This window comes from Bombus vosnesenskii, unplaced genomic scaffold, assembly GCF_011952255.1.
Source record: "Bombus vosnesenskii isolate JDL3184/JDL3185 unplaced genomic scaffold, Bvos_JDL3184-5_v1.1 scf7180000013314, whole genome shotgun sequence".
Classification (NCBI taxonomy): Eukaryota; Metazoa; Arthropoda; class Insecta; order Hymenoptera; family Apidae; genus Bombus; species Bombus vosnesenskii.
Window position 1 is genome coordinate 7083620 of NW_022882960.1, and position 25422 is coordinate 7109041.

The 25422-nt window shown below is 33.2% G+C and overlaps 2 protein-coding genes and 1 long non-coding RNA gene across 6 annotated transcripts; 2 read left to right on the plus strand and 1 right to left on the minus strand.

Annotated features, from left to right (window-relative positions):
- Positions 1–1636: 1636 nt before the first annotated feature.
- On the plus strand, positions 1637–7838 carry LOC117235072 (importin-4-like). Its single transcript, XM_033496752.1, has 15 exons — positions 1637–1806; positions 2179–2265; positions 2337–2444; positions 2513–2665; positions 2727–2912; positions 2989–3283; positions 3359–3516; positions 3595–4192; positions 4262–4497; positions 4582–4793; positions 4865–5205; positions 5271–5446; positions 5531–5733; positions 5827–6137; positions 6232–7838. The coding sequence occupies exons 1-15, from the start codon at positions 1753–1755 to the stop codon at positions 6354–6356; spliced, it is 3243 nt and encodes a 1080-aa protein (XP_033352643.1). The 5' UTR covers positions 1637–1752; the 3' UTR covers positions 6357–7838.
- A 5579-nt stretch (positions 7839–13417) lies between these two features.
- LOC117235179 (adenylate cyclase type 2) lies at positions 13418–25418 on the plus strand. 4 transcript variants are annotated; one of them, XM_033496976.1, is made up of 20 exons: positions 13418–13525; positions 17686–17820; positions 18420–18640; positions 19310–19466; positions 19735–19884; positions 19957–20078; positions 20160–20407; positions 20495–20844; positions 21017–21297; positions 21382–21558; positions 21634–21814; positions 21897–21980; positions 22059–22157; positions 22261–22404; positions 22492–22587; positions 22672–22795; positions 22871–23080; positions 23159–23339; positions 23412–23547; positions 23622–25418. In XM_033496976.1, the coding sequence occupies exons 1-20, from the start codon at positions 13418–13420 to the stop codon at positions 23784–23786; spliced, it is 3369 nt and encodes a 1122-aa protein (XP_033352867.1). In that variant the 3' UTR covers positions 23787–25418. The 4 variants fall into 4 exon arrangements, with proteins under 4 accessions (XP_033352867.1, XP_033352868.1, XP_033352869.1 ...); XM_033496977.1 differs by lacking the exon at positions 13418–13525 and adding an exon at positions 15937–16413 and having other exon boundaries at positions 23622–23786; XM_033496978.1 differs by lacking the exon at positions 13418–13525 and adding an exon at positions 15937–16156 and having other exon boundaries at positions 23622–23786.
- Positions 14599–15843, minus strand: LOC117235184. Its single transcript, XR_004493634.1, has 2 exons — positions 15751–15843; positions 14599–14934 (listed from the first exon to the last, which is right to left on the minus strand). It is a non-coding gene; the product is annotated as an uncharacterized LOC117235184 (long non-coding RNA).
- Positions 25419–25422: the final 4 nt, after the last annotated feature.

Sequence of the window (25422 nt, forward strand, 5' to 3'; positions counted from 1 at the left end):
AGTAAAATAAAAAAGCTTGTTACTAAGTTCAAAAGTAATGGGAACAATAAAGGGTAATGACTTTCAGTGTCGACAAGGATAGTCGGATTTTTCTACGAAATGCCGTATGTACGTGGATTTTTAAAACTGCGATCCAAAGAATTCGAGAGACTGCATTATCTCAAAGCTCCTTGCTATCGAAGCGTTCATAAAAAGAGAAGAAGCAACAGAGAGAGGGTACGAATTTAAAGAAGGGTGAGTGAAGAATAAAGAAAGACAAGGAATACAAGAGGAAGGGGTTCGCTCTAAAATAATAAACTGCTCGATGCGATCCGAGGCTAGACGAAGTCGGAACAAACGTTCCGCAACTTACACTACATAGATTAGGAAACAAAAAGTTCAACCATAAATTGTCGATAATAAAAAGGAACCTTATTGTTTACAATAAATTATCTTCGCCAATACCATTGCTTCTTAGATTTATTTCGTTTGTAATTCTCAATTCTTCCTTTTCAATGATTTTTGTAAATTTATGCAATAATTGTTTCTATGGACATATATATGGAGACTATATAAATTTCAGATAATAAAAAATAAAATATTAATTATCAAACAATCAAATAATAAAATATTACTTAAGTAATAAAATGAATAAAATCAAATATCCAAGGAACAATAACATTTAGGACAAATTTAAACCATAGTACGTTTACACTTAGAATTCGCTTTCTATTGAATTTGAGCATAAAAATCATTCTATTTAAAAGAACAAGGTTGAATTTTCTCTGTTTTAAATTCTCTCAACTTCTTAACTTGCAAAGAAACCATTGCTATCATATTATGTATTACTTTAAACCTTACAGCTTTTATAAATAATACTAAATATATATATTTAGTATAAATAATAATAAATAACAAAATTTTATTTATTACTTGAAATAACGAGGATATTTCAGACTGGTGGGATATTTTGTATGTTCATTTTGGTGAGCATAAATAGACTAGGGGAATATTGGTAATATTTTGTCCTATAATATAAAAATAAAAATATTTACATTTTCTTGTGTTTTACATTAATATTATACATTTTGTTATTTTCTATAAATGCATTTAATTTTTGTCCATTTTTAAATATATGATAAATATCTGTATATCATATGAAAAGCATTAATAGCCAAAAATCCTAATAATTATTAATTGAGGTTACATTGAAATTTAAATTTGTTTCTTTTTTAACGCTTAATTCGTTTGCTCTCTTACCTCCTAGTTATCTTGATAATTAAATTAATCCCTTTATTAATTATTTTAATATTGTAATTAAATATACAAAATAATAAATTATTTTAAACTAAAACCTTGAAACTTCTAAAACAACAAATTTGTATTCGCACGGTGATGCGTAACGTTTTAAGTGCCATCTACAGAACTCGGATCTCGTACAGTCATTTTAAAAATTTCTTGAATTGCAGCCATGATATTTTAGTGTAGAAAATGAACATTCTTTAAAGTGTCGAAGTAGTTCTCTAATAAGAATTGGTGTTATGGAATATGATATATTTTACAATTATTTTAAGCTAATCTGCGATAGAAATAATTGATACTGAGAAATCTTTGTTAGGTATTTTATACAGCAGAATGTCGCACATGCGCATTAGAATATTATAAAGACGTCACTACGTCACCAACAGGTCAGAAAAGCGGTAGTAGACAGCCGGCTACTTTGTTCGGAAATACTGCCAAATCTATATTTTGTTTACTAATTTTAAACTAATAATGGAGGAGATATTACTAAAGTTACTTGTAGCGGATAACACATCTATTCAGCAGGTATATTTAGTGAAATGACGTGTAATAAAAAAAGGAAACTTTGTAATGTTCGAAACACGTGTTTGCTTCTATTGCTAACCATTTAAAGCAGAAGGTCGAAATATTTTACTTGATCTATATTTAATATTTTAACAAAAATAACTACTTCTGTCTTATAAATTGTTTTACACAAGTGACCATGCATTTTATTTCTTATGTCTTCATTTTTCTTGCTATCATTAGTGTTTTAATATGCATGTCATGTACTCCTTCAGTTTCTTTATTAAATAAGGATGAGCATACACTTTGCTAATTGGTATATCTTCCAAAGTCATTAATATCTACATCACATAAGTAGATATATAAGATAACATATTGATACAATATTTGCAGGGAACTGCAGAACTTAGAGAAGCTTTCAAGAAGCCAGAAAGTACACCAACATTATGTCAACTTATTGTATCATCAACAAATTCACAGGTTTTTATTTTTGATTCCTACAAATGTTTTATTTTTGCTATGTTTCATAACAAAGAATTATCTATGTTTAGGTAAGGCAATATGCAGCTATATTGCTAAGGAAGCGTTACGCTAAAGGGAAACATTGGTTGAAATTACCACAACATATACGCAATGAATTTAAGACAGTAATTTTGCAGGTAAGAAACTATTATTTTGGAACATATATTATTTTAATGAAAACAAATATAATTTTTTTATTTTTTAGGCATTAGTTAATGAACCAGAAAAAATGGTAAAGAATGCGATTGCACAGTTGATAGGCACAATTGTAAAACATGAATTGCCTAATAATGAATGGCCAGAAGTTTTGCAATTTGTACAGCAACTGATTACTAGTGAAAATTTAATAAATAAAGAGGTATGAAATGATAATAATTACTTTATATATTGTAAGATCGTAATATATAATTTTGTTATAGTTGGGAACATATACCTTGTCTATTATGACTGAAATTGCACCTGATGTCTATTCTATACATGCTGTATCACTTGCAAATCTTTTGGGACAAACATTAAATAGTCTACAAGATTTGAGACATCCTGTAGCATATTATATTTTAAAAATAATGCAGAGTCTTGTTCCCTTTGTTGAAGGCAATCAAATGGTGAGTTGTATATATAATGATTAAATATTGATTGAAAGTATAGAAAATTATATCTAATGACAAACAATTTCTATAGATGATAAATGCTTATCATCAAATGATGCCACAAATAATGACCACAATTCAATCTCTTACTACTTCTCATGAAGATAAAGCTATTCAATGTTTTGAATTATTAGATGAATTATGTGAACATGGAGTTGCTGTGATAGCACCACATGTCAAAGCTCTTGTTACTATGTGCCTTGCTATTGCTGGTAACAAAGCATTAGATGATGCCCTCAGAGTTAAAGCAGTTGGTTTTATTGGTTGGTTAGCTAGAACAAAAAAGAAAGCCATAATCAGACATAAACTTGTTGAACCAATTTTAGGTAAAATGTGTTTACATTGTAAACAAACATTTTTGCTTGTATGATAATATATATTTTATGAATTCAATTTTATAGATATGTTATTTAATCTTATGTCCACACCACCTGAGGATGACAATGATGAGGTTTACTTCAGTGGTGATAATGAAGACAATACTCCTGTAACATGTGCTACTCAAACTTTAGATTTACTTGCACTTCATTTACCCCCAGAGAAGCTAGTTCCACAACTGGTATGACTTAAAATATTTGTAACAATTTTTTGTTTTGTAAAATATATCTAATATTTTATTCTTTTATTATTTTTATAGTTGCAATACATAGAACCTAGCCTGCAAGGTACAGATGTATATGCAAAGAAAGCATCATACTTAGCAATGGCGCTATTAGCAGAAGGTTGTTCAGAATATATCCGCACTAAATATCTCGAATCCTTCTTACGTTGCACTTGTCAAGGAATTAGTGATCCCACTCCGGTAGTACGTAATGCTGCACTCTTTGCCCTTGGGCAGTTTTCTGAACACTTACAGCCAAATATTTCTCAATACTCATCCGAATTATTACCAGTATTATTCGAATATCTTGGTCAAATATGCGCGCATATTAAGCAAGAAAAGAAAGAGCCACCTTCGGTTGATCGTATGTTTTATGCATTGGAAATGTTTTGTGAAAATTTGAATGAAAGTCTTTTACCGTATTTACCAACTTTAATGGAAAGACTCTTTGAAATTTTGAGTACGGATACTCCAGTCCATGTTACAGAACTTGCCCTGAGCGCCATAGGTTCAGCTGCTATGGCGAGTAAAGAGCACATGCTACCATATTTTGAAAAAATCATTACTATTCTCGATGGTTATCTTTCAGAAAAACAAATAGAAGAAACTATGTGTCTTCAAGTGCAAGCAGTTGGTATGAATAAGAACATTTAAACTTCATGTAATTTTTATCAATGACATTAATATTTAATTGATATTGCAGATACCCTTGGAGTAATTGCAAGAACAATAGGCGATAAAAATTTTGCACCTTTGGCTGATAGGTCTCTTAACTTCGGAATGAAGTTATTGAAAGAAACAGAAGATCCGGATTTGAAAAAGTCAATTTATGGATTGTTTGCATCAATTAGTACGATAATGAAAAAAGAAATAGCAGGTGCTTTACCAGAAATCATTGAGTATATGATTACAAGCATACAAAGTTCAGAAGGCATAGTGGTATGCAAGCAAATTGTGAAATATGTATATATGAGGAAAAACAAATTAATTATATTCATGCTTATACCGTTCTATTTTTGACAGCCTCATTTTAAGGAGGACGAAACTTCTGCCTTTCCGGTTTATGATGACCTTAGTGAAAATGAAAATGAAAATGATGAAGAAGATATTGAAAATACAGATAATGAAGAAGATAATGATGACGACGATGTGGCGGGTTATAGTGTTGAGAATGCATACATTGAAGAAAAAGAAGAAGCAATTCTAGCCTTAAAAGAAATTGCGGAAAATACAGGGTAAAATATTTAATATTTTCTCATATTTGATCTTATATTTTTTTCTAATAGTTTCATATTTTTTGTTTTAGAGAAGCGTTTCTGCCATATCTCGAAAAATCTTTTGAGGAAACATTCAAATTAATCAATTATCCACAAGAAGATATTCGTAAAGCTGTCATTGATGCCATTCTACAGTTTTGTTTTAGTTTTTCAGATATTAATACTAACGAAGGAAAACAAGCATTATTAAAAGCTCTTTCTGTATTTATTCCAAAATTGTCTGAATTGATAAGGTTGGGTGATGAACGAACAGTAGCTATTAGTGGCTTAGATGCTTATGCAGAACTTCTAAAAGAAATAAAATCAGATGTTCTTATCGGAGAAGGTCATAAAGATGCTATTATGAATTGTGTCATTGATGTCATGTTAGGTAAAGACTCAATGTAGATTATATTTTTGTTATTTCAACTATACAAAGAAAATTGTTTTTGACAGGAAAAACGGAATGTCAAGATCAAGAAGAAGCAGAAGACTTAGATATTGAAGCTGAACAGGATGAATTATTAGTTGAATGTGCGGGTGACGTATTTTGTAATTTTGGAAAATTAGTCCCACCAGAAGACTTTGGGCATTATTTTCAAACTGTGTTGCCATTGCTCTTAGAAAGATTGGTACATGACTCTTTCTATTTTCAGATATGCACTTATTAATATAAATTGTTATATCATAATTTAAAAATTAAACAATCTTTTCAGAGAAAAAACAAATCAGAAGCTCAAAGATCTTTTGCAGTTGGTACAATCTCAGAATGTTTTACAGCCCTTAAACAACAAACGTCTAATTTCATACATATCCTGCTTCCTACATTTTTGAAACTTGTAGATGATCCAAACGCTGAAGTTCGAAATAACGCAATATATGGAATTGGCGAACTTGCATTGCATAGCAATGCTTATATGTATCCTTCTAATATATCTTATCTAATTATCTAATATATCATTATTATAATATTTTATACAATTTTCTTTTTTTCTTAACAACAATTTAATAGGCATTTTCCCGATATTTTAACAGTTTTGTCAAATGCGATTTATAAAGAATCACATGCAGGAGCACGTGATAATATAGTTGGAGCAATTGCACGGCTTATTATCGTTAATTATATGAACGTGCCACTTGATCAAGTATTTCCAATTTTTGTTAAGCAGTTGCCACTAAAAGAAGATTTTGAAGAGAATAAGGCGGTTTTTAGAAGTATATTAACATTATATCAAGCTGGTCATCCCATTTTACGGTCATACATGAACATATTACTCAGAGTTGCAGTCAGCATATTACATGAAAACAGAACTACAGATGATGGTATGCTATGCTATGTTTTTTTATTATTCTACGCAGTAAAATATGAAATTATCGTAATATATATTAAATTATGTTATATTTGTTTTTTATGCAGAAGCGAAAAGTATTGTTGTGGAGTTCGTTAAATCTGCCCAGCGGGACTTTCCAGATGAATGGAATTCCGTGCTTGTCGATCTTTCAGCGGAAGTTGTCACGAACATTCAGTACATATTTTCTTAGGTTCCAACATGGATTCGAAAACTATTGTTTTTGGTTGTTCCGGATTGCAACAAACATTCAGACTGATAGATGAAGACATTTGCATATCAACGGAAGTGATATGCGCCATATATCTCATGTTTTTAAGTTATATCTAATGAATTGAAGATTTCAATACTAGTTATACTAGTTAACAATTTTATATACATCCATACAGTGTCTATTATTTATAAACATCATAATTATGAAAATTATATTTCTTTTTATATAATATCAAACAGTCAATAAGTGCAATTAATCACATCAATAGTAACAGTATACTATTAAAGCTTTTTTTGGTGCTCATATTTTGTAATACTGTATGATTTTACAGAGAAATACACCTAGTATGGAAATACTTCTTCCTTTTTCTAGACAACATATATTAAATTCTAGTCTACACAATTTTTTTCTTTCTTAATTTCTTTTTTATAAATACAAGCAGACTTATTGAATAATAAGTATTGAATTCCACAAATTAACTTGATATAAAAATATAATCAGAATAATTAAAAGAATTAATTTATTGCACATCTACTTGTTGGAAACTAAGTTTTAGAGCTGTTATATATACCTAGAACCGAACCATTTGTTATTACGTTCTGTTTGTTTCTAATCAAGAGTGGTGCATATAGCATGAAGCATTATGTGTATACATTGAACACAAATATATCATTTGAAAAATAAAACCGTTGCACTACATTGATTTTACAAACAGGTTTTGTATTTTCTTTAATTATATAATTATTAAACTATATAAATTTCCATTTAATTTTATCGAAGTTCATATTTATTAAAGAGTTAAAAATTTCTTCAATATTGCTATTATGAGTCATTAACAGAAGACAGAAAATTTATTGCGTTGTTTATTTAGGCAAACATATGATTATACATGCTTATTATGTTTGTACTACTACAATTGGTCGAAATGTTTTACTATTGTGAATAACTTTATATTCATTTAATTTAATTAAAAATATATAAATATAGCGAATGAACGTTGCAGTCAGTAACATATATTGTCAAAATTATAGTAGACGTTAAATTTATCACATTATTAATACTTTATTTAAGAGTACGAGATAACTTAACGGGCCGTTGTACCCTCATAAAATTATCAAATATTCGTCTTGTTAATTTATCACATACTATTTCAATGTATAAAAAGTATAAGATATAATTATGGTATATTTGTGCAAAGATTAGGGAGAGAATCATGTTAATGGCGAATTATTAGCATTTCAATGTTCACCACTGTATAGTGTTAAGTGGAAAAAAGTTTGTATGTATATGTTTGTTTGTATATTATATTGATGAAGTATTATACATATGTACATTATGATATATACATTAAATTAATACTTGTGTGGGAAATATGAGTACGAAATCCTAAACGGAATTGTAACCGCGAAAGAAATGAATGGCAATTTTTAATTGGATAAAAATTGATGATTCTTAACAACATGAACTATAATTGAATTTTTTAAATTATAATCTTTCTTTTCCGTTTAAAAAGTTCTCTAAATCGTTAGTGTTATTACTCAAGTTTTTTAATATAAAAAGTACACAATTACAAATCGAAGGTTTGGGAATCTAATAGAGATCGTTGTTATTGATAAAATAGATTGCCAGAAATCGAAGTAGGAAATTATTGTTCACCTATGGATTAATAGCACAGATAGAAATTGATAGAAATATTGGATTACGATTCACAGTTATATACATGTGCTTCAAAATTAAAATATTCTACGATGACGCCCATCTTCTTGAAAAATAGTCTGTTGGAGAAACTAGAATATACAATTTTTGGCATATTCGTTAAACAAAAATATTACTTTTACGTACGTACATAGATATGTATATATGTTTAATGATACGTATACGATTGCATAGACAAACATTACATGAGTTGCATCATAATACAGGTATCGTATTTTTTATTATTTACTTATTATTTATTTATTCTTTTAATTTTTATCTATCTATTATTTTTTTTTATCTATCTATTATTTTTATTAGTAGATATTTTATATATAAAAAACTCAGTATATGTATAACAAAATAATTTCAATAATGATTAAATATATGTACTTATCCCAAGAAGCAAAAATATATCATTATCGATCAAATCGATTTGTATGTGATCGAAATGATCGCTAAAACGAGAATCGAAACGATCCCTAAAAAGAAAATCAAAACGATCCATAAAACGAGAATCGAAACGATCCCTAAAACGAGAATCGAAATTGAAATATAAAACATATAATCGAAAACAAAAATAAGTGAACAAATAGTGGAAATATGTATCAATGATGTGTTGTTAAATGTTTTGCTTGTTTACACAAAAATGTAAATATTAATTTAAGTTATTTACTAAATAATCTACGTACTATAACGGCATATAATAGATAAGCCTTAGGTATGTATAACAATAGCACTAGTTTCATTAAACTTCATTGATACTTACTTTCACCATCTGTGCATTAATTTTTGTCTCCGACTGTATTTCCTATAAAGGGTGCAACTCGTTTTGAGAAAGTGTTTCATATATTGTCATAACGATTTTCACAATCAGATGATGTCTCGTTTTTATATATCGGTTTGACACACAAACTTGTCGAACGACGACCTTCGTGTAGTGAGACGACGGAAGTCATAAAGTGTTATCGAGGTTCTTTTCATGCCATTGAGCCGAGTGTGTTAGTCATCGATGAATTAACTGTGTGCGTACCCACAGGTATACGCACCTACGTACACGGTGTATTAAAATTCTAATATGCTTTTGTTGACTTGTATATGTACATCATAAGCCAAAGTGGTTAACTTCACTTTTTGAAATTTTTTAAGTTTTAATACCAAGGCACTAGATTGATACTTATCTCATATAATTTCATCAATTTTTATATTTTTTGTTTTGTGGTGTCAACCTGTTTGGCAAAATGAGCATATATGTTACTACGTTACTACGTGTAACTTAAACTTTCCATAAATGTTATCCTTTTCTTGAATGTAGTATTCCTTGAATTCAGACTAATTCTAACAATGTTTCTCGTGTTTAGAAAGCATAAGAATGCCTGCTCTGCCAGTTGCGTAAGCGTAGATTTCGTTCGCGATACAATGCATCGATGAACGGGCGGGAAGAATTTTCAGAAGTGGATATTCAAAATTGAAATATCGATTCGTCTACAAATAACTAAACTCCGATATCATCATCTATTTATATGTACGCTAAAATATTCGATCTGTACTCAAATCCTGACTTATTGATCGAAAACAGACAAATTCATACTTCATACAAAATGCAATCTTTTAAACTGGAATTTTTAAATCTCAATGATTTCATGAGAAATCTTGTAATGAATCAATATTCTCATTCTTACGATGATTACCATACATATATAATATATAATAGATTCATATATAATAAATATACAAGCTTTGCAGAAGTCGAACTAACCAACTTCATCTTTTCTAAGTTTCTCAATTTGACTACCTAGATACATGATTAATATTAAACGACTCGAAGGAACAAATTATGTATTTCCATAAGCTTATTTGCCGTAGGAAAGTGGCGCAAATAAGCATAAATTCTTATCTTTGTACTTATCAATTTATGGAGTTAATTAATATGACTTTTGGCCAACTCATATAAGAAATAGATCGTAAAGGAACGTATTGTAAGGAGTAATTAACAATAAGGCGTCGAAGTAGATACATAAATCCGGAGAGTACTGAAATTCTTGGACACCTTATACGTGCACGCATATCGAGTGCTTGATGCTGGTTTGTGTCCTTGGGTTCTCCACCATGACTCGAATCGAAAAGGAGTCGTAGGTGTACGACCCATGTCCGTGGCCCGACTGTGTACCTGCCGAGCTTACCATGCTTCATGGAGATATCGCTAGTGGAAAGTTTCGTCAGACGAAAGTGGTTTATTGCGCGCGGCGGCTCAACGCGGTTAAATCGTGTGATCCATCGATGAATTGTCCGAGCAACGTGTCTAAATAGTGGAAACGTGTACATCGTCTGCTACTATACTGGATAGTTTGGCGGAAATTAGAATCATAGGCAGATATCGTTCTAATAATATTGGTAAGTGATCATCGATCATATTAATTTTATTACTTGTTACTTAAATATAAAAGAAAAGCTGTCATAATACTCTAGTAGTTATTCTGAAGGTCCGTGCATGTTCAAATTATTTATCTATTTTTATCTAATTTATTAGGGATGTAGAATATTTCGTTGGATGTATTGCTGCCATACTTGATCATCGTGCACACTTCTTTCTTTCATTATGCATCTTATGTACGGAGCTTTATATTCTATTTTGCACATCATATTGGTGTAAATATTTACACATGAATAAAGGATCTTCAACAATGCAGTTTCACCGGTTATCGATGCTCGATCCTCTTGAATTGCAGGATGAACAAACGAACTGATTATCTTCACGGATGGTGTCGTAACAGCTTTTTATCCTGTCATAAAATTACAAAGACACCGTTCTTTTTTTAACACTGTAATTACAGACTGAAATCAATAGCATGACTCAGTCGATTGCTCGATTATCCGGCTAATAATCTAACAATAGTCGATGTTTCTGACGAAAGTATGATCGATGAAAGATCACAGTCTACACGATCACTAACTTCGCTTTTTCGCAATTATTATGCAGATTCCATTCGAAAAGGAGGATTAGGTAGCTATGTTTATAAATCATTGTAAAAAATATATTTGTACACAATATTTTATGTTAGATTATATGTATTTGGTGATTACCTGTATAGAATACTGGAGCTCTTTAAGCATCGAATTCTTACCCACTGATGAAGTCATTTGAGCAAATAATTTCCTAGCTGTCTTGAACGGTATAATAATCGATTCGTTCCTTCGTGGTTTATTTGTTAGTGCGGAAAACATCCTGCTTGACTAACAAGCTAATTGTATCCTTTCTTCTGCCGTCATTTATTTAATGAATCGATTGGATTTGGTCGTTGAAACGACTCGAAGGGCTACGTGAAGCGTCCACGGCTTCGCTCACATGCGAAGGAACGAGAGCAGGATGTAATTAAGACACGACGATTAAAAGACGTCTGACGGTCTGACTTGTTGTAGACGCGGTGGGAGGTCGTCGAGTTTTTGAATCAGCATGCATGATTTGCAATTCTTCGCACGTATATGAGTAGATCTGTTGTATCTGCACTTGGAGACTTTTGTACGAGTCTGGACATTAATTATTATCGTTTTAATACTTTAATTATCGTTTGACGCTCCATAACTGCTGTTTCTATCAAGTATGCTACATAGTTTGTATTAATCAATTAACAATTAATAATTAATCAATATTCCCAAGTGTAAATTTTTATTAGAGATTTAGAGGCTGAATATTTTCAATTGTAGTTGAAAGTTTTAATATATCTCAAAGTATTATGATATTTTAAATATTCTTATGGCTGGTATTTTTAGTGTCTTCATTCATCTCTTTGCAGCCTCGAAAATCACAAATTTGTTAGTCAAGGTTATATATACATATTCTGTATTTACCTTTGCAAGTAGTTTAAAATAAGACTGTGTCATTTCTTAAATGACTCGATGCAAATTAAAATATGCGTATTCACAGTTCTCGGTAGAAATTTAACTCATAGATGCATGTATTATTTCCGGCAGCAAGGAATACTCAAGCGTGAGGTAACAAACGCAATGACCGAACTGTTGCTTGCAAATATCATTTTCGCGCCAATAAGTATATACTAATACGAGATGAATCGATTCTATCTATACATTTACTGTTAAATAATTTTTTCTTTTCTTTCTACAGATTGACGAATATTACAATAGATTTAAGATTATCAGTGAAGCTGTTGAAGAGTAGTTTTAAAATGTCGTTGGAGTAGGGAAATTATGTATTACACGATAGAAGAAAATAAACATAAAACTTCGCATCAGTTGCGTAGCTCTGTACAAAACCTGCGTCACAATCAGGTGATCAAGTTCTCAGTATATATGTATACCAGGAGACTACCTGATTATCGACCGAGGATCGAGATCAATCAAGGATAAATGATAATATGGAACGAGTCTCGATGAAACGAGCTCGATAAAATTTCGAAAGGATCTTTCATCCTTCCTAATCACGAGTCGCTTCTAATGAAGATGCATCGAGCGTGAATCTGACAGAGAAAGTTGCCTATCACGATAATGGATACCATTAAAGCAAACACATGTCTATGTTACTCTTCTCAATCTTTCTTGCGTTTAATTCACGTGCACTCTACGTTTACGCTTATTTAAAATAGCACTGTATGATCCATGATATTTCACTAACGATCTCTTTGTTAAACGACCTTACATTCTTACAAAGACACTCACACGAATCTATCATTTTATTTTCAGTGGTGAACGATCGCCGGACAAGCACATGTGAATTATAAACGACGAACGTAGGAGGTTTCGCGGAATCGAAAGGAACCCGACTAACGAATCCGACGAACATCGGTCGTGCGGCTTAAAAGGACAAACCGGCGGAATGAAATCACGAGCGTGATCTCGGACAACGGGCAAGTGGCTTTATCGCTTTGGCAGCGAGGCATCACGTGCTCGTATGCGCCTCTGAAAGGCTGAAAGCTCGGAAAAGCGTGACCACGCGTTCGTTAAACGTCCACGGAGTCGAAGAGGGAAATGTTATAGACAGAGAAGGGAAGCCAGCGTTTAGAGTGGCCCATTTCCCTTATCACGATAAAACGACATAACCGTATAACGCGGTAGTACTTTAGAGGCGACACGAATAGCACGATAGAACACGAAGCACACGGCCAGTGAGCCGAGAGTCGATTCAGGGTGAGTCATTTTCACATACGATCAGTCGGATCGTGGATTGTAGCCGCGATGGATCGAACAACTGTGTGGTCGTTGTTGTCGTTGTCGTTGTCGTCGTTGTCGTTGCCCTTGTCGTCGCCGTCGTCCTGGTCATCGTCGTCGATTGTGTCTCTTTGATTGGCAGAAAAGAAGGAACAGGACTCGAGAACAATCTCTCGAGGAAAATGGACGTGGGTCTGGTCACTCGTGCATCCTTGAATTCTCTGCACATGGGCGATGGCCGAATCGTCTCCCCGAATAGCCTCGACGAGTGGACCTGCTCCAGTTTGCGAGTGAGTGCAACAATTGTTTGCTGATCGTGATCGTGACCGGTAACGTTCAAACGCCGCAAGAAATATCGAATATCCTAGAACGAGAACAACTCCGTCTAACTCTTTCATCTCCGAATACAAATATTTTCTCCCAAATCGAAGATAAGACAAAAATCAGCTGTTTTGAAACGGTTATCTATTTAGTCGTAACATGTGCAAATGTGTATTGTCTGTATATTGGCAATTAGCTTGAAGACGATAGCACAAAATCGTGGAGTGATATAATATTCCTCCTAGTTTTCTAGTAATTTAAAATATTTATGTCTACCACTTGGAACGAAAGGGTTAACCGCGTTGTTTACTCTGCGATTAAACATTTCACTGCATAATAAGCGAGCGATCCTAATTAGAATTATAAATGAATTCTTTTTTATCAGAAAAGGAATACATACACGTATTTAATCATACGTTTCAATCATATATTTCAATTACGATGGTAGTATCATATATATCAGTGTGTGAAGCTGATACGCGCATGAATTAAACCGAGTAAAGTTACTCGCGAGCTTCATTAGAATTCAGCGGATGGATATTAAAGTCCCGTGGAAGGACATTTCTAGAAAATTCTATTAATTTCATTCGCGTCTGAAAAATGTTTGTGAAATATCGTTTCGTAGTCGCTGATGATTATATTCGCGATATAAACGAGATAATTAGAGAGCAACGAATTTAATCTAATGTATTTTCACGTAATAGCATTCGGCTCGAAGTCGATATATGTACTTCGACCAAAAGATAATCCGTCTTATTTCCGTATCATTCTAGTCATAAGTAAACATTTCCGCCTGCTTAGCCGTGTTTCATACATTTTGCAAAACATTTCCGACGCGTACGATAATTGAATTATAAGGATGACATTAGGATGAAAGGAGAAGGCCACGGAAGCATTAGTGAACGCGAAAAATCACTATCTAGTAATGTCGCCAAGATTTCCGTGAAATTGCGACTGACTATCGTTGGCTTTATCTATTGAAGACGGGTCTCGATAACTTTTCAACTGCATGCAATCGCTAACGCTAAAAATTAAAGAGTAGTCCGATGTTATATCATGTTTTTTCTCATTCTATCGATTACAAGGAAAAGTTGGATTTTTTCATGGCGAACGATCGTTCGAACAGTTTATTTGTTACAATATCATCGAGCTTATATCAACAACTGCCTTTGATAATCGCAATAGAGAAAAATTTATTCAATCTGGATCACGTCCTTCGTGGTAATTCAATGGTGCGAGGAAGCGTTTGATATCGAAGTGTTGCGAGTTTCCAAACTGACGCCATTTTCCTGGCAATCATTAAAACATTTCCTCGTTGAATGATATAGGAATATCAAAGATGATATCATTTTTCGTTATCTATCTTCGTCTTCGTATCCTTCAAATAGAAAAACTATTTCATTTCCCGTCAATCTAGAAGATATATGTAAGTACATACATCTATCATATATTAAGGAATTTAGTTCATAAACAAGTACACGATTATCTTTTCTAAGCGGTCTTATATTCTTGCTAACTTCCAAAACAGTTTACGATGGTCGCGTTATCGACGAGCAACGTTATCGAAAGTTCTAATCTCGCTGCCACTGGAATGCTAAATATTTTCTGATCTCTCCAATCCCTTCACGCAATATCGATTATATCTAAGATTTATGTCGTCCTTGTCTAGTATATTATATTTTGTGCCCAAAAATGAAACTTGGAATCACAACGACTCCCATACTGGAACACTGTTTTTATTTGGAAATTTTTTCAGAAATGATTCTTAATTCACTTAGTACTTCCTGTTAACTTACGCGAAATACCAATTACAGAAACTTCAATTGATTTACAGACTGAAATGTTCTCTTAAGATACTATTGAAATAATTCTAAGAACAATTAACGATATACTGAATCTTTGTTAATTTATGATAATCCTAGAAACGATTATTTACTTTTTAACTTTACTTTTAATTTCATTTTTAATTTAACTTTTCTATTAAGCAAAGATATATTATATAAGCCGCTAAAAATTTAATTGAACAAAGAAAACACAAAACAAAAATACTACAAAAGAATAGCAAAACTTCAGTTTTCTCAGATGTGTCAAAATAATAAACAGGACATTGTGATTAAGGATAGCAATAGGTATATTCGCTAAAATCCTCACAAACATATTGCCTATATCGACTATATATATACTGCTAACTCACAATCAATTTAGATACTGTGATCGAGAAACGGAGACAGCAATGTTATGACGATTACACACAAGGAGAATAGGGACAGAGAAAAAGGTGGTCGGGCCCGAGAGATTGAAGATCAATATTCGCCGGACCGGACGAAAGGTTCGCGGGATACGAAAACGCACGCGCGAAATGTAGACGGGAACTCGTTCGTTTCCCGGTGGAGAGAGCCTCGAGAGTTTCGCCTGGCATCGTCGCTTTCCTGCGGCAGGAAACCGTGAAAAGGAGACCCACGCCGTATCGTGCGGAGGCGCGGCTGCGCTCCGCGATACCCGCTACGATTTTTATCGTGCTTTACGAGCCGCATAATTCACGTCAGCTACCGTGATTTTACATCAGACAGCCGGTGACTGTCGGAGATACGCGCACGTTGGTAACGCCGAGTTTTTTGACTCTTCCATCAATGAAATTGTGGCTACTGTGGCTATTGTGGTTTCCGTTCGATATCGAATAATAATTATTCTTCATAAAAGGATATATACTATTTAATCGTGTCGCGTGAAACCACTATTTATATATAGCAAGTTCTTGGAATATAAAATTACAAGTTTGAGAAAGTTTAGAATTGATTTAAGATACTGTCCTGTTTGATAAAACGAAAGGAAGAGGAAGTACCATTTTGACAGAAAGGTGTGATTTTATATAGTGACTTATTTTAAAGATGGTTAATCAAATTCCGATAGTTTATTATTTATCTTTAGTATCTTTAGTTTGTAATATCGTTACTTGTGTTTGCTATAGATTTTTAAACACCTTTTTAAGTTAGTATCTCGCGATGCTGTGTTTCTTCTGTGACGCAGTTACATGTGATTCCATATCGGTCCGAGCGTAGGTAACATCGAAGGATCTTTCTTGTATTTTTCCAGGACTGGAATTTTACTGTGGTCTCTCTTCATTTGTGTCTCAATGTATGTTTACTAAGAGAATAAGAATCGTGTGAGATTTCCATTACTGGTCTTCACTAAATGATATGTAATTGCGTATAGGTACATATATAAAAGTCACGTTCTTCGAAAGATCTATGTGGCAAACACGTGTTATTCTAATTGTAAGATTTATGTGTTGAATGCTATACTCATCTGCGTAAAAAGTGTCGCTGCTACTAATGTACTTTAACTGGTTTTATATTAGAACAATATAAAACGAGTTTTCCTTAAAATCGATAATCTCCTCGATCTTAAGTATTTTTCTTTCTTTTGCCGTGTATTTGCTCATTCATTGTAAATACACAGACGAGTCTCATTTTATACAAACACTTGACAGGAATGGAACATTTGCAACCGTTCGAATACTTACTAATTATCGTTCCCGCTTCTTCTATCTCTGCACATTTACTTTGGTTTTTTGATCGTTATTGTTAATAACTTTAATTAGTCGAATTCTAAGGAACTTCAATTTCTGAGTCATTGGGAAGCTAACGAGGCAATCATCTACTATATCAGGCGTTAAATTTAAATGATCGCGGGTGAAAGTCGATGGAATGCATTGCAAAATGTATATCGCGTACTTGCAGCTATTTCAGTTATTAATCATTATTTTTAACTTAAATGTAATATACTCTCTTTTACAAACGATGCTTTTTAAAGAATGTTTCATGCTTTCTTTTGGACAAATCATAATTTTTGCTATCAAGTTTTATTTCTATAATAATGTTAGAAAATTAATCAGATCGCTATCGATAAAATATCGTCTTATCAATAATGATGTACCTTGTTTTTTAAATTTCGACGATGCATAGTTTTATCATCAATTTTTATTATAAAAACGTTAGAAAATTAATTAGATAATTATTGATAAAATATCGTTGCGTTGACGGTGATAATGGTTAGCTTATTTAGAAAGCTCAAACAATCGTTCGGCCACACACCGAATACATAATCTGATGTGAGCTTTCACTTTCAGAAACAGTTCAAATACAAGGGCCTAGAGAAGCTATTCACGGTTTACCAAAGGAGGATTCAGTATGGTTATCTGTCGCTCTTCGTACTCTTGCAATTGGCCCTCGGAATCACGTATTGTTTGATTCTGGTTACAATGGTAAGTGAGAAACAGAATATGAAACAATAGGGCGCTCCGTTTCGAAGCTACGTATCCAGTTGTTATCGAGGAACCGCACTACACTATGAAGAATATATCCTATTAATTAAAACTTCCCCTTTCGTCTTTAATTAGATTATCGCGATACAAATTATTTCAAATAATGATTAAAATCTTCTACAAACAATTGATTCTAGTATCTGTAAAATATCTTACTTATTAAAACATAATGTTGATAGAAAAACAACGATACTTAATTTTCCATATATTACTCATTTTTCATACTAAAAAAAGAAGGCGTACTAAAAACTGCAACTTATCCGACTTAGATTTTCCTCTAAATTCCATCAATAGCATTGCAAATATCGTGTAATTACAATTACTTCTGTATACTCAGGTCACAATTGTAGTTCTTAGTGAATCGATAATCTTCATTGGTAAGGAGTGGCCAGTTTCATTCCTAATAATAGTCACGCACGGGATACATTCAAATTACGTAGAAATTAATCGGTAAAGCTAAAAGTACAGTTGGGCTTTAAGTATTTAGAGAGCGAGAGAGACAAAAAAAGAGACACTAAATTTACTCTACTTTTTCGTAGGTCAGCATAGAGAATTGTGTGCCGGATGTGGTGATCTGCAGTCTGGTGAGCGCGCTACTATGCCCGCTAATCGCGATCTCGTTCAGGTCGAAAATTATCGCTAGGAACACCTATTTACCGGTCATGTTGTCCTGCTTGATCGTAGTGCTACTGGTAGTCGGTGACTTGGCCGTTCCCTTGTACTACACCCTCCTCTATAACGACGACATACCACCGATAAGGTAACGCCGATAAGAAAACGGGGAAGTTCCCGGCTAATCATGACAAGGCCACCGTTTAATTATTATTCTCAACCTTCGGTTTTCTTATTGGTACAGTCGGCTTTCTGTAACTCGTACTTTGGATTTACTTCCTCAAAACTGTTAGTATGTATAATAATTGCGAAAGATCGACAAAATTGATGTTAATCTCATTGCGCGAAACATTTTGTAAGAGGTTCCATGAGATAATTCCCTAGGCGGTCGTATCCTCGTTTATCTTTAAATTATCGGTAAATCGTAATGATTTTTTGTGTTAAAAATAGATGTTCCAGAACAGATAAGAAAGCTTGGCTAGTATCATAAATTGTTATCTTTTCATTATTCCACCCAGATCGAGTTAATGAAGTCGCTGGCGTTATATCTTGATACCTTGCATCGTTTATTTCTTGCCCTCCGTTTTTTTTAGTTCTAATTTGTTTCTTTTATTGTTGTACGTATCCGTTTGAGGATTTGAGAATGAATATAATTAGTAATCGATACCAGGATTAAGCTAATGTGCAATTCTCATTAGCAGATTCCATTTAGCGATCAGTTAATTGCGTTTTTCCTTTGCTGCTAATGAATGCACAACCGTGAACTTTTATATACGTTTCGTCTATATACATGTGACTGTGTTTGTTTTTTTTGCAGACCTGCGTACGCGACTCACGCGCTCCTGGCGTGTTACGTTTTCCTGCCTCTTACGGAGAATCTACACGCTTTCGTACTCGGGATCACGGCTACCATATGTTACCTAGCCACTCTCTTGTTAATCACTTACAGAAACACATTCGATTATAGCACAAAGGTAAAAATATCATACGTTTGCTGCTTATTGACGTCGGATCGTTAAAAACTGTATAAATGTATCTTCAAATAGCAGACTGTTCGGAATGATTAAATAATGAGCTGACAGAGTGAATTTGTCATTTTGAAAGATAGGTCTTGGTATCTTTCACAGAACAACAGTTAAAATCAAAGTATAAAGAGCTACATTTTTTTAAATTATTTTATTCTCTTGAGTTATCAAAAAATTTTCTATTGCAATATTTTAATTTGATTTATAAATATTTCAGATCGTTACAGACACTATATACTTTGCTTGCGTAAATGGTCTTGGATTGTACTTCAGATTTATGAATGAAATTGTTATCAGACGATCGTTCCTAGATCACCGCAAGTGTGTGGAATCGACACTGCGGTTGAATTATGAGAAAGATCAGGAAGTATGTTTCTATAAACGAGTTTCTTAGAACGTGATTAAGTATTTTCTCATAAAAACGAATAACAATTTTCAGGAGCAACTTACGCGGAGTATATTGCCTCAACATATTGCTGCAAAGATAAAGAAAGATTTTAGGGACATTTTTAGATTTATAGAAGAACATAAAAAACCTCCTCCCAAAGGACGTCCTCACAAGTATGTTTATTCCATAATAAGTAAATATCTTTTATCGCAAAGACTTCAAACTTGCAACAAGTATTATTCATTGGTTTTTAGTGATTTATGCGTCGAAACGCACAACAACGTAAGCATTTTATATGCTGACGTGGTGAATTTTTCCGGACTAACCGTGACATTGCCCGTACGAAAATTAGTAGAGACATTGAACGATTTGTTCGGTAGTTTTGATGAGGCTTCCGAAAGGCATAATGTTCTACGTATCAAATTCTTAGGTGACTGTTACTATTGCGTAAGCGGAGTACCAACTCCGAATTCTCAGCATGCAAAAAACTGCGTAGATTTAGGTAAATTATTTATTTTAAAATATGTATATTCTTGTCCATTCTTATCACTTTCACTGCTTAGAAATTTAATAAAGCTTAATTAATTAGGCCTTGATATGATAAAGATCATCAAAGATGTGAGAGCAAAAGTACGTCGCGAGAGCGGTGTAGATGTAAATATGAGAATAGGAGTTCACTCGGGCAACATAATATCGGGAATCCTGGGTAACAACAAGTGGCAGTATGATGTCTGGTCACGCGACGTCGTTATAGCTAACAAAATGGAGCAAACAGGAAAACCCGGAAAGGTTCATGTTACACAGCAAACATTAGACCTCGTGAACGCTAACGAATATGATTGTGTTCCTGTGGAGTCCTTGAATGACGAGATTCTCAAGAAATACGGAATTCGAAGTTACTTGATAACACCTTCGACTCCAGACCCTCCGTCTACGCAGGTGCGTATTTCCCAGTGGCGTAGGAAGCCCGTGGTAAGCGAATGTGAATGAAAAATTTGTTTACACTTAACAACGTTCGAACAAATTCCTACGCCACTGACAATATCTTCTTAATCGTTGAACGAACTTCCGTCGAGGGTTTCGCATCGTTGACAGGCGAACCATGTTGCAGAACAGCGAGAACACCTTGACAGTCATGCCTCCAAGCACCCCTCCGGTGTCCAACAAGCATTACGTGAGATTCTACGTACGAAGCAGCGTTACTAACGCTGCCTCAAGAAGCAGTAGACGGCTTACTGCTACTATAAATAATCACGTTGATATGTTCGCCGGCTCTTGCAGACGACGTACACACTTTATGGACTCCTGTTTGCGAGATTATCATCTGATGCTCAAAGCCGCAGATGCGGAGATGGAGAATGCTATTAAGAAAATGCCTCTCACCAAGTGGAAGTAAGTACTCGATTTCTGATTCATTCAGCAACTCTGACGCGTTCTATATAAAGTTGAAGATGAATTTTTTTGATGATTTTCTAGGCAATGGTGCAAGTGGGAAGAGATGAATCCAATATTTTTAACATTTCAACAATGGAATTGGGAGATACCGTTTCTGAAAGAACCAGACCCACTGTTCAAATTTTATATCGGTTCCGCTGTTTTCGTTCTGATTTTTATGGGACTCATTTACTTGGTGCCTACATTTTCTCTTTCTAAGTACGTTTTCCTTGCAAGAATATTTATTATTAATACGAATAAGATTGAGAACGTTTTCAACACTCTAATTTATAGGTGGCATTTGAGCACAACGATTAGTTACGCGACAGCGATATTATTTTTGATTGCTTTACTGCCGATAGCTTGGATGCACTTCGCGTGGAACCGATATAAGGACCCACATGATGAACATGAAGGACATATACCGCATCCTCGCAATAAATTATTGTGTTTTCTATATCAAACTAGCATAAAGGTTAATATTCTTGTATATCTCATCTCTCATGTGATTTTTATAGTATTGAGTATTATATTATATTTTTTACACTATACTGTAGGTTGTTTGGAGTGCATTCCTCAGGACAGTGCTATACTTGGTAATAACGATAATGCTAGCAACGTGCGCCATGTTTGACATGATTGTAGGTTGACAGTATACATATATACTATGTTAAACATTAGATTATTAATTAAAGTATTCAATTGTTATATAATTTTAGTTTGAATGCAAAAATGTGAATGAGCTTGCAAGTAATAATATAACATCCAGCGTGTTGGATCCTGATGGTACGAAACTTGATTGTGTGGCTACACCTTGGGTAAGATTGTTTAGTAGGTACTTGTATGCTGTAGATTCTCTATTAGCTTAACTTTCCAGAACATCAAACAATGTTTTTAATTTCATTCAACGACTATTTCTAGCAAATGACGCAAACTTGCTCCTTGGCAATTCTGACAAGCTTTCTGTTTTTGAGACTCCACTATATCCTAAAGTTAGTAATAGGCATCATAATAGTGATATTTTATTCGTGGAATGTTTGGGTGTATCGTTCAAATTTGTTTCAGGTAATTCTAATCAGAGTTTTTTTAATTTGTTAAGGTATTTGTAAGTGAATTAGTGGCAGGTCTTTTTTATTTGCAATTTTTTCACAGTCAGGCGAAAGATGGAATCCATATTTAGAACCAAGACTGGCTCACATTTTAAGCATAGTTTTCCTTGCCTTTTCGTTGCATCTCATAGATCGTCAGGTGAGCGTATTTAAATTGACAAGAGCATTATTTCTTCAATAATACACTGCTCGTATATATTAACTCGAGTAAAAATTTATTCAGGCAGAATATCTGAGCAGATTGGACTACTTATGGAAACGTCAATTGACCAAGGAACAAGATGAAGCATTCCATACGAGGAACGCTAATAAACTTCTACTCCGTAATATTTTACCAGAACATGTTGGTATGTTAATTTTTAAGTAATATGAAAATGCAATCAATTACGATCGTAATTATATCACGTATAAATTTTATGTAGCGGAGTTCTATTTGAACATGAACAGAACAGAAGAAAACGAGCCCTATCACGAAGCTCATAATAACGTGGCCGTCATGTTTGCTTCATTAACGGATGTATCCATTGATGGAAGTAATACTCTGGCAGATCTAAATGAGATCATATGTGAATTTGACAAATTATTATTTGAGCCATGCTACGTTTGTCGAATTGAAAAAATCAAAATTGCTGGTAAATGAATAGAACGAAAATAAGAATTTTTAAAACGCGTTGTAAAGACATAATGGAAGAACGTTACGATTGTCTTAGGTACCACCTATATGGCAGCTTGTGGATTAGAAGCCGGTCGACGAGATTCGATGCGTAGCACAGTTAGCGAGGAAAATTTCAATGACAATGTGGTAAAAGTTATGGCTCAGTTCGCAGCCGAGATGATGGCAGTACTAGATAAATTGAAGAGGAAATCTTTTTACACGTCGAAACCTTATAGGTACATATTTATGTCTGTATAAATCTGTATTCATTTATCTGAATTGTTTATGAAAATAAAATATTTTTTCAGACTAAGAATTGGAATATCACATGGCGAAGTAACAGCAGGAGTAGTAGGCGCTCAAAAGCCATTGTATGATATCTGGGGTGATGCTGTGAACATGGCATCGAGAATGGATACGACAGGTGTTCCAGGAAAAATACAGGTTCGATTAAAACTAAATTTTAGCTTAAAGAAGTATATTTTTTTATTCGATTTGGATAACGATCATTTACATAGGTTACGGCAGAGACTGCAGCTGTTCTTGAACAGCAAGATGTTAAGTGTCACCTTCGAGGAGAAACGTATGTCAAACCGAAAGGATTCGTTACAACATACTTTGTTGGTATCGACGATAACCGACAACTTCAAAGAGCGGATTCTATCGAGGAGACTAGTCTGTGATCGAAACGCTCTGATCAATTATTGTGGTCATAATGTGAAAAGTGAGATATTAGGTATCTAAGTGAACATATAGAGACACAAGAGAAAAACCAAAGAAAATTTAAAAGACCAAAGAATCGAGGGAAAAGAACGCAATCAAGGACTGCGTCACTATGTGGAATACCTCAAATTATTCAATCGATTACACATGTGAAGTATGTTTGCAATTATATGCCATAAGGCCGATTATCGACAAAATGATATATGCATCATTATTACAAATCGAAGATGATAATTTTAATAGCATTTTTTTACATAGAGAAATTGAAAATGATTTTACATGATCATTATATATGTAAAAATAGCTTTATACATAATAGTATACATTTGAAATATCTTCTATTAGCGTTTTCCAATTTGTAAACAAATTCATTTACGTGAATGATGTTTTACGTGAAAATCTATTAACGCTATACTTTATTTCATTCGGCCATTTGAATATTCATATTGTAAATAAGTAAAATAATTTTCAAATGGTGATCTTGGAAAACGCTATCCTAAACAATGCACAACCCATTGAAAGTATGAAGGTCTTGTAATTGATGATAAAAATATTTTCAAGAGTGACTCTTTGCAAATGACAATTCGAAAGATAATCAAAAGGACAAGAATATAACATTTTATTTATATTGATGCATGCGAATGATAATGATGTTCTTTAGCTGTATGTTAAATGTACATACAATGCTCCGCATCTGATTAACAAAAAGGTAGCTAGTTTGAAATATTTATTGACATAGGTTTTTCCAGGGTCATGACAATGGGCGAATGTTTTGAAAATTGATGTACTTATAAACGTATTTTCACGATGTTCACTGTAAAGCTAAAAACATTTCATAATATCAAAGATGTTCATAAGTTTCAAAACTCAGCCTTGAAATACCTGGACAGCTTTAAGTTCTATTTCATTTATGTCGAACACTAAATTTTCGTTTAAATACGATCATGCGATGATATCACAACCTCATTATTAATTTGTTTCCAGGCATAGCTTAAATATTTTGTAAAAATTCTTAATAAGTAATTAAACAAATCGGGGTGGAATTTTCATTATATAAAGGTTATTGCTTTTTAGCGACTAAGCAAAATGGTTAATAGAAATATAAAGTCGCCCCGCAAATCGCGAATCTAAACACATAAGAGATTCGTGTTTAATGAATAAGTAAAAATAATTCTTGTCACGTAATATCAATGGATTTTTACAATAATGCCTACGAACTATGCCCAAATCATTATGTTCGCTTTACGAATCGTTCCAGTAGAACAGATACGGCAATTTTTTAAATATATCATTTCTTCCTTAATTTATGAACCACACATTTTATAAACTGAGCTCCCCATCCTGGTTATAAGTAGAACTATGAATTTATTTTTCTATCGACTATATTATTAGCGTGACAAACGCTGCTTTCTTTCTTTGTAAATATTTTTGTATATATTTTTTAAATATTAAAAATAACGACCAATGTGATTGAAATAAAGTATTTATTACTACATACACAAGGTGCAAACGTAATTTATAAACAAACAAACGTAAAAGAGCATTATAACAGATATCTATATATACAATCCAATAAAACTCTTAATATTTAACTCT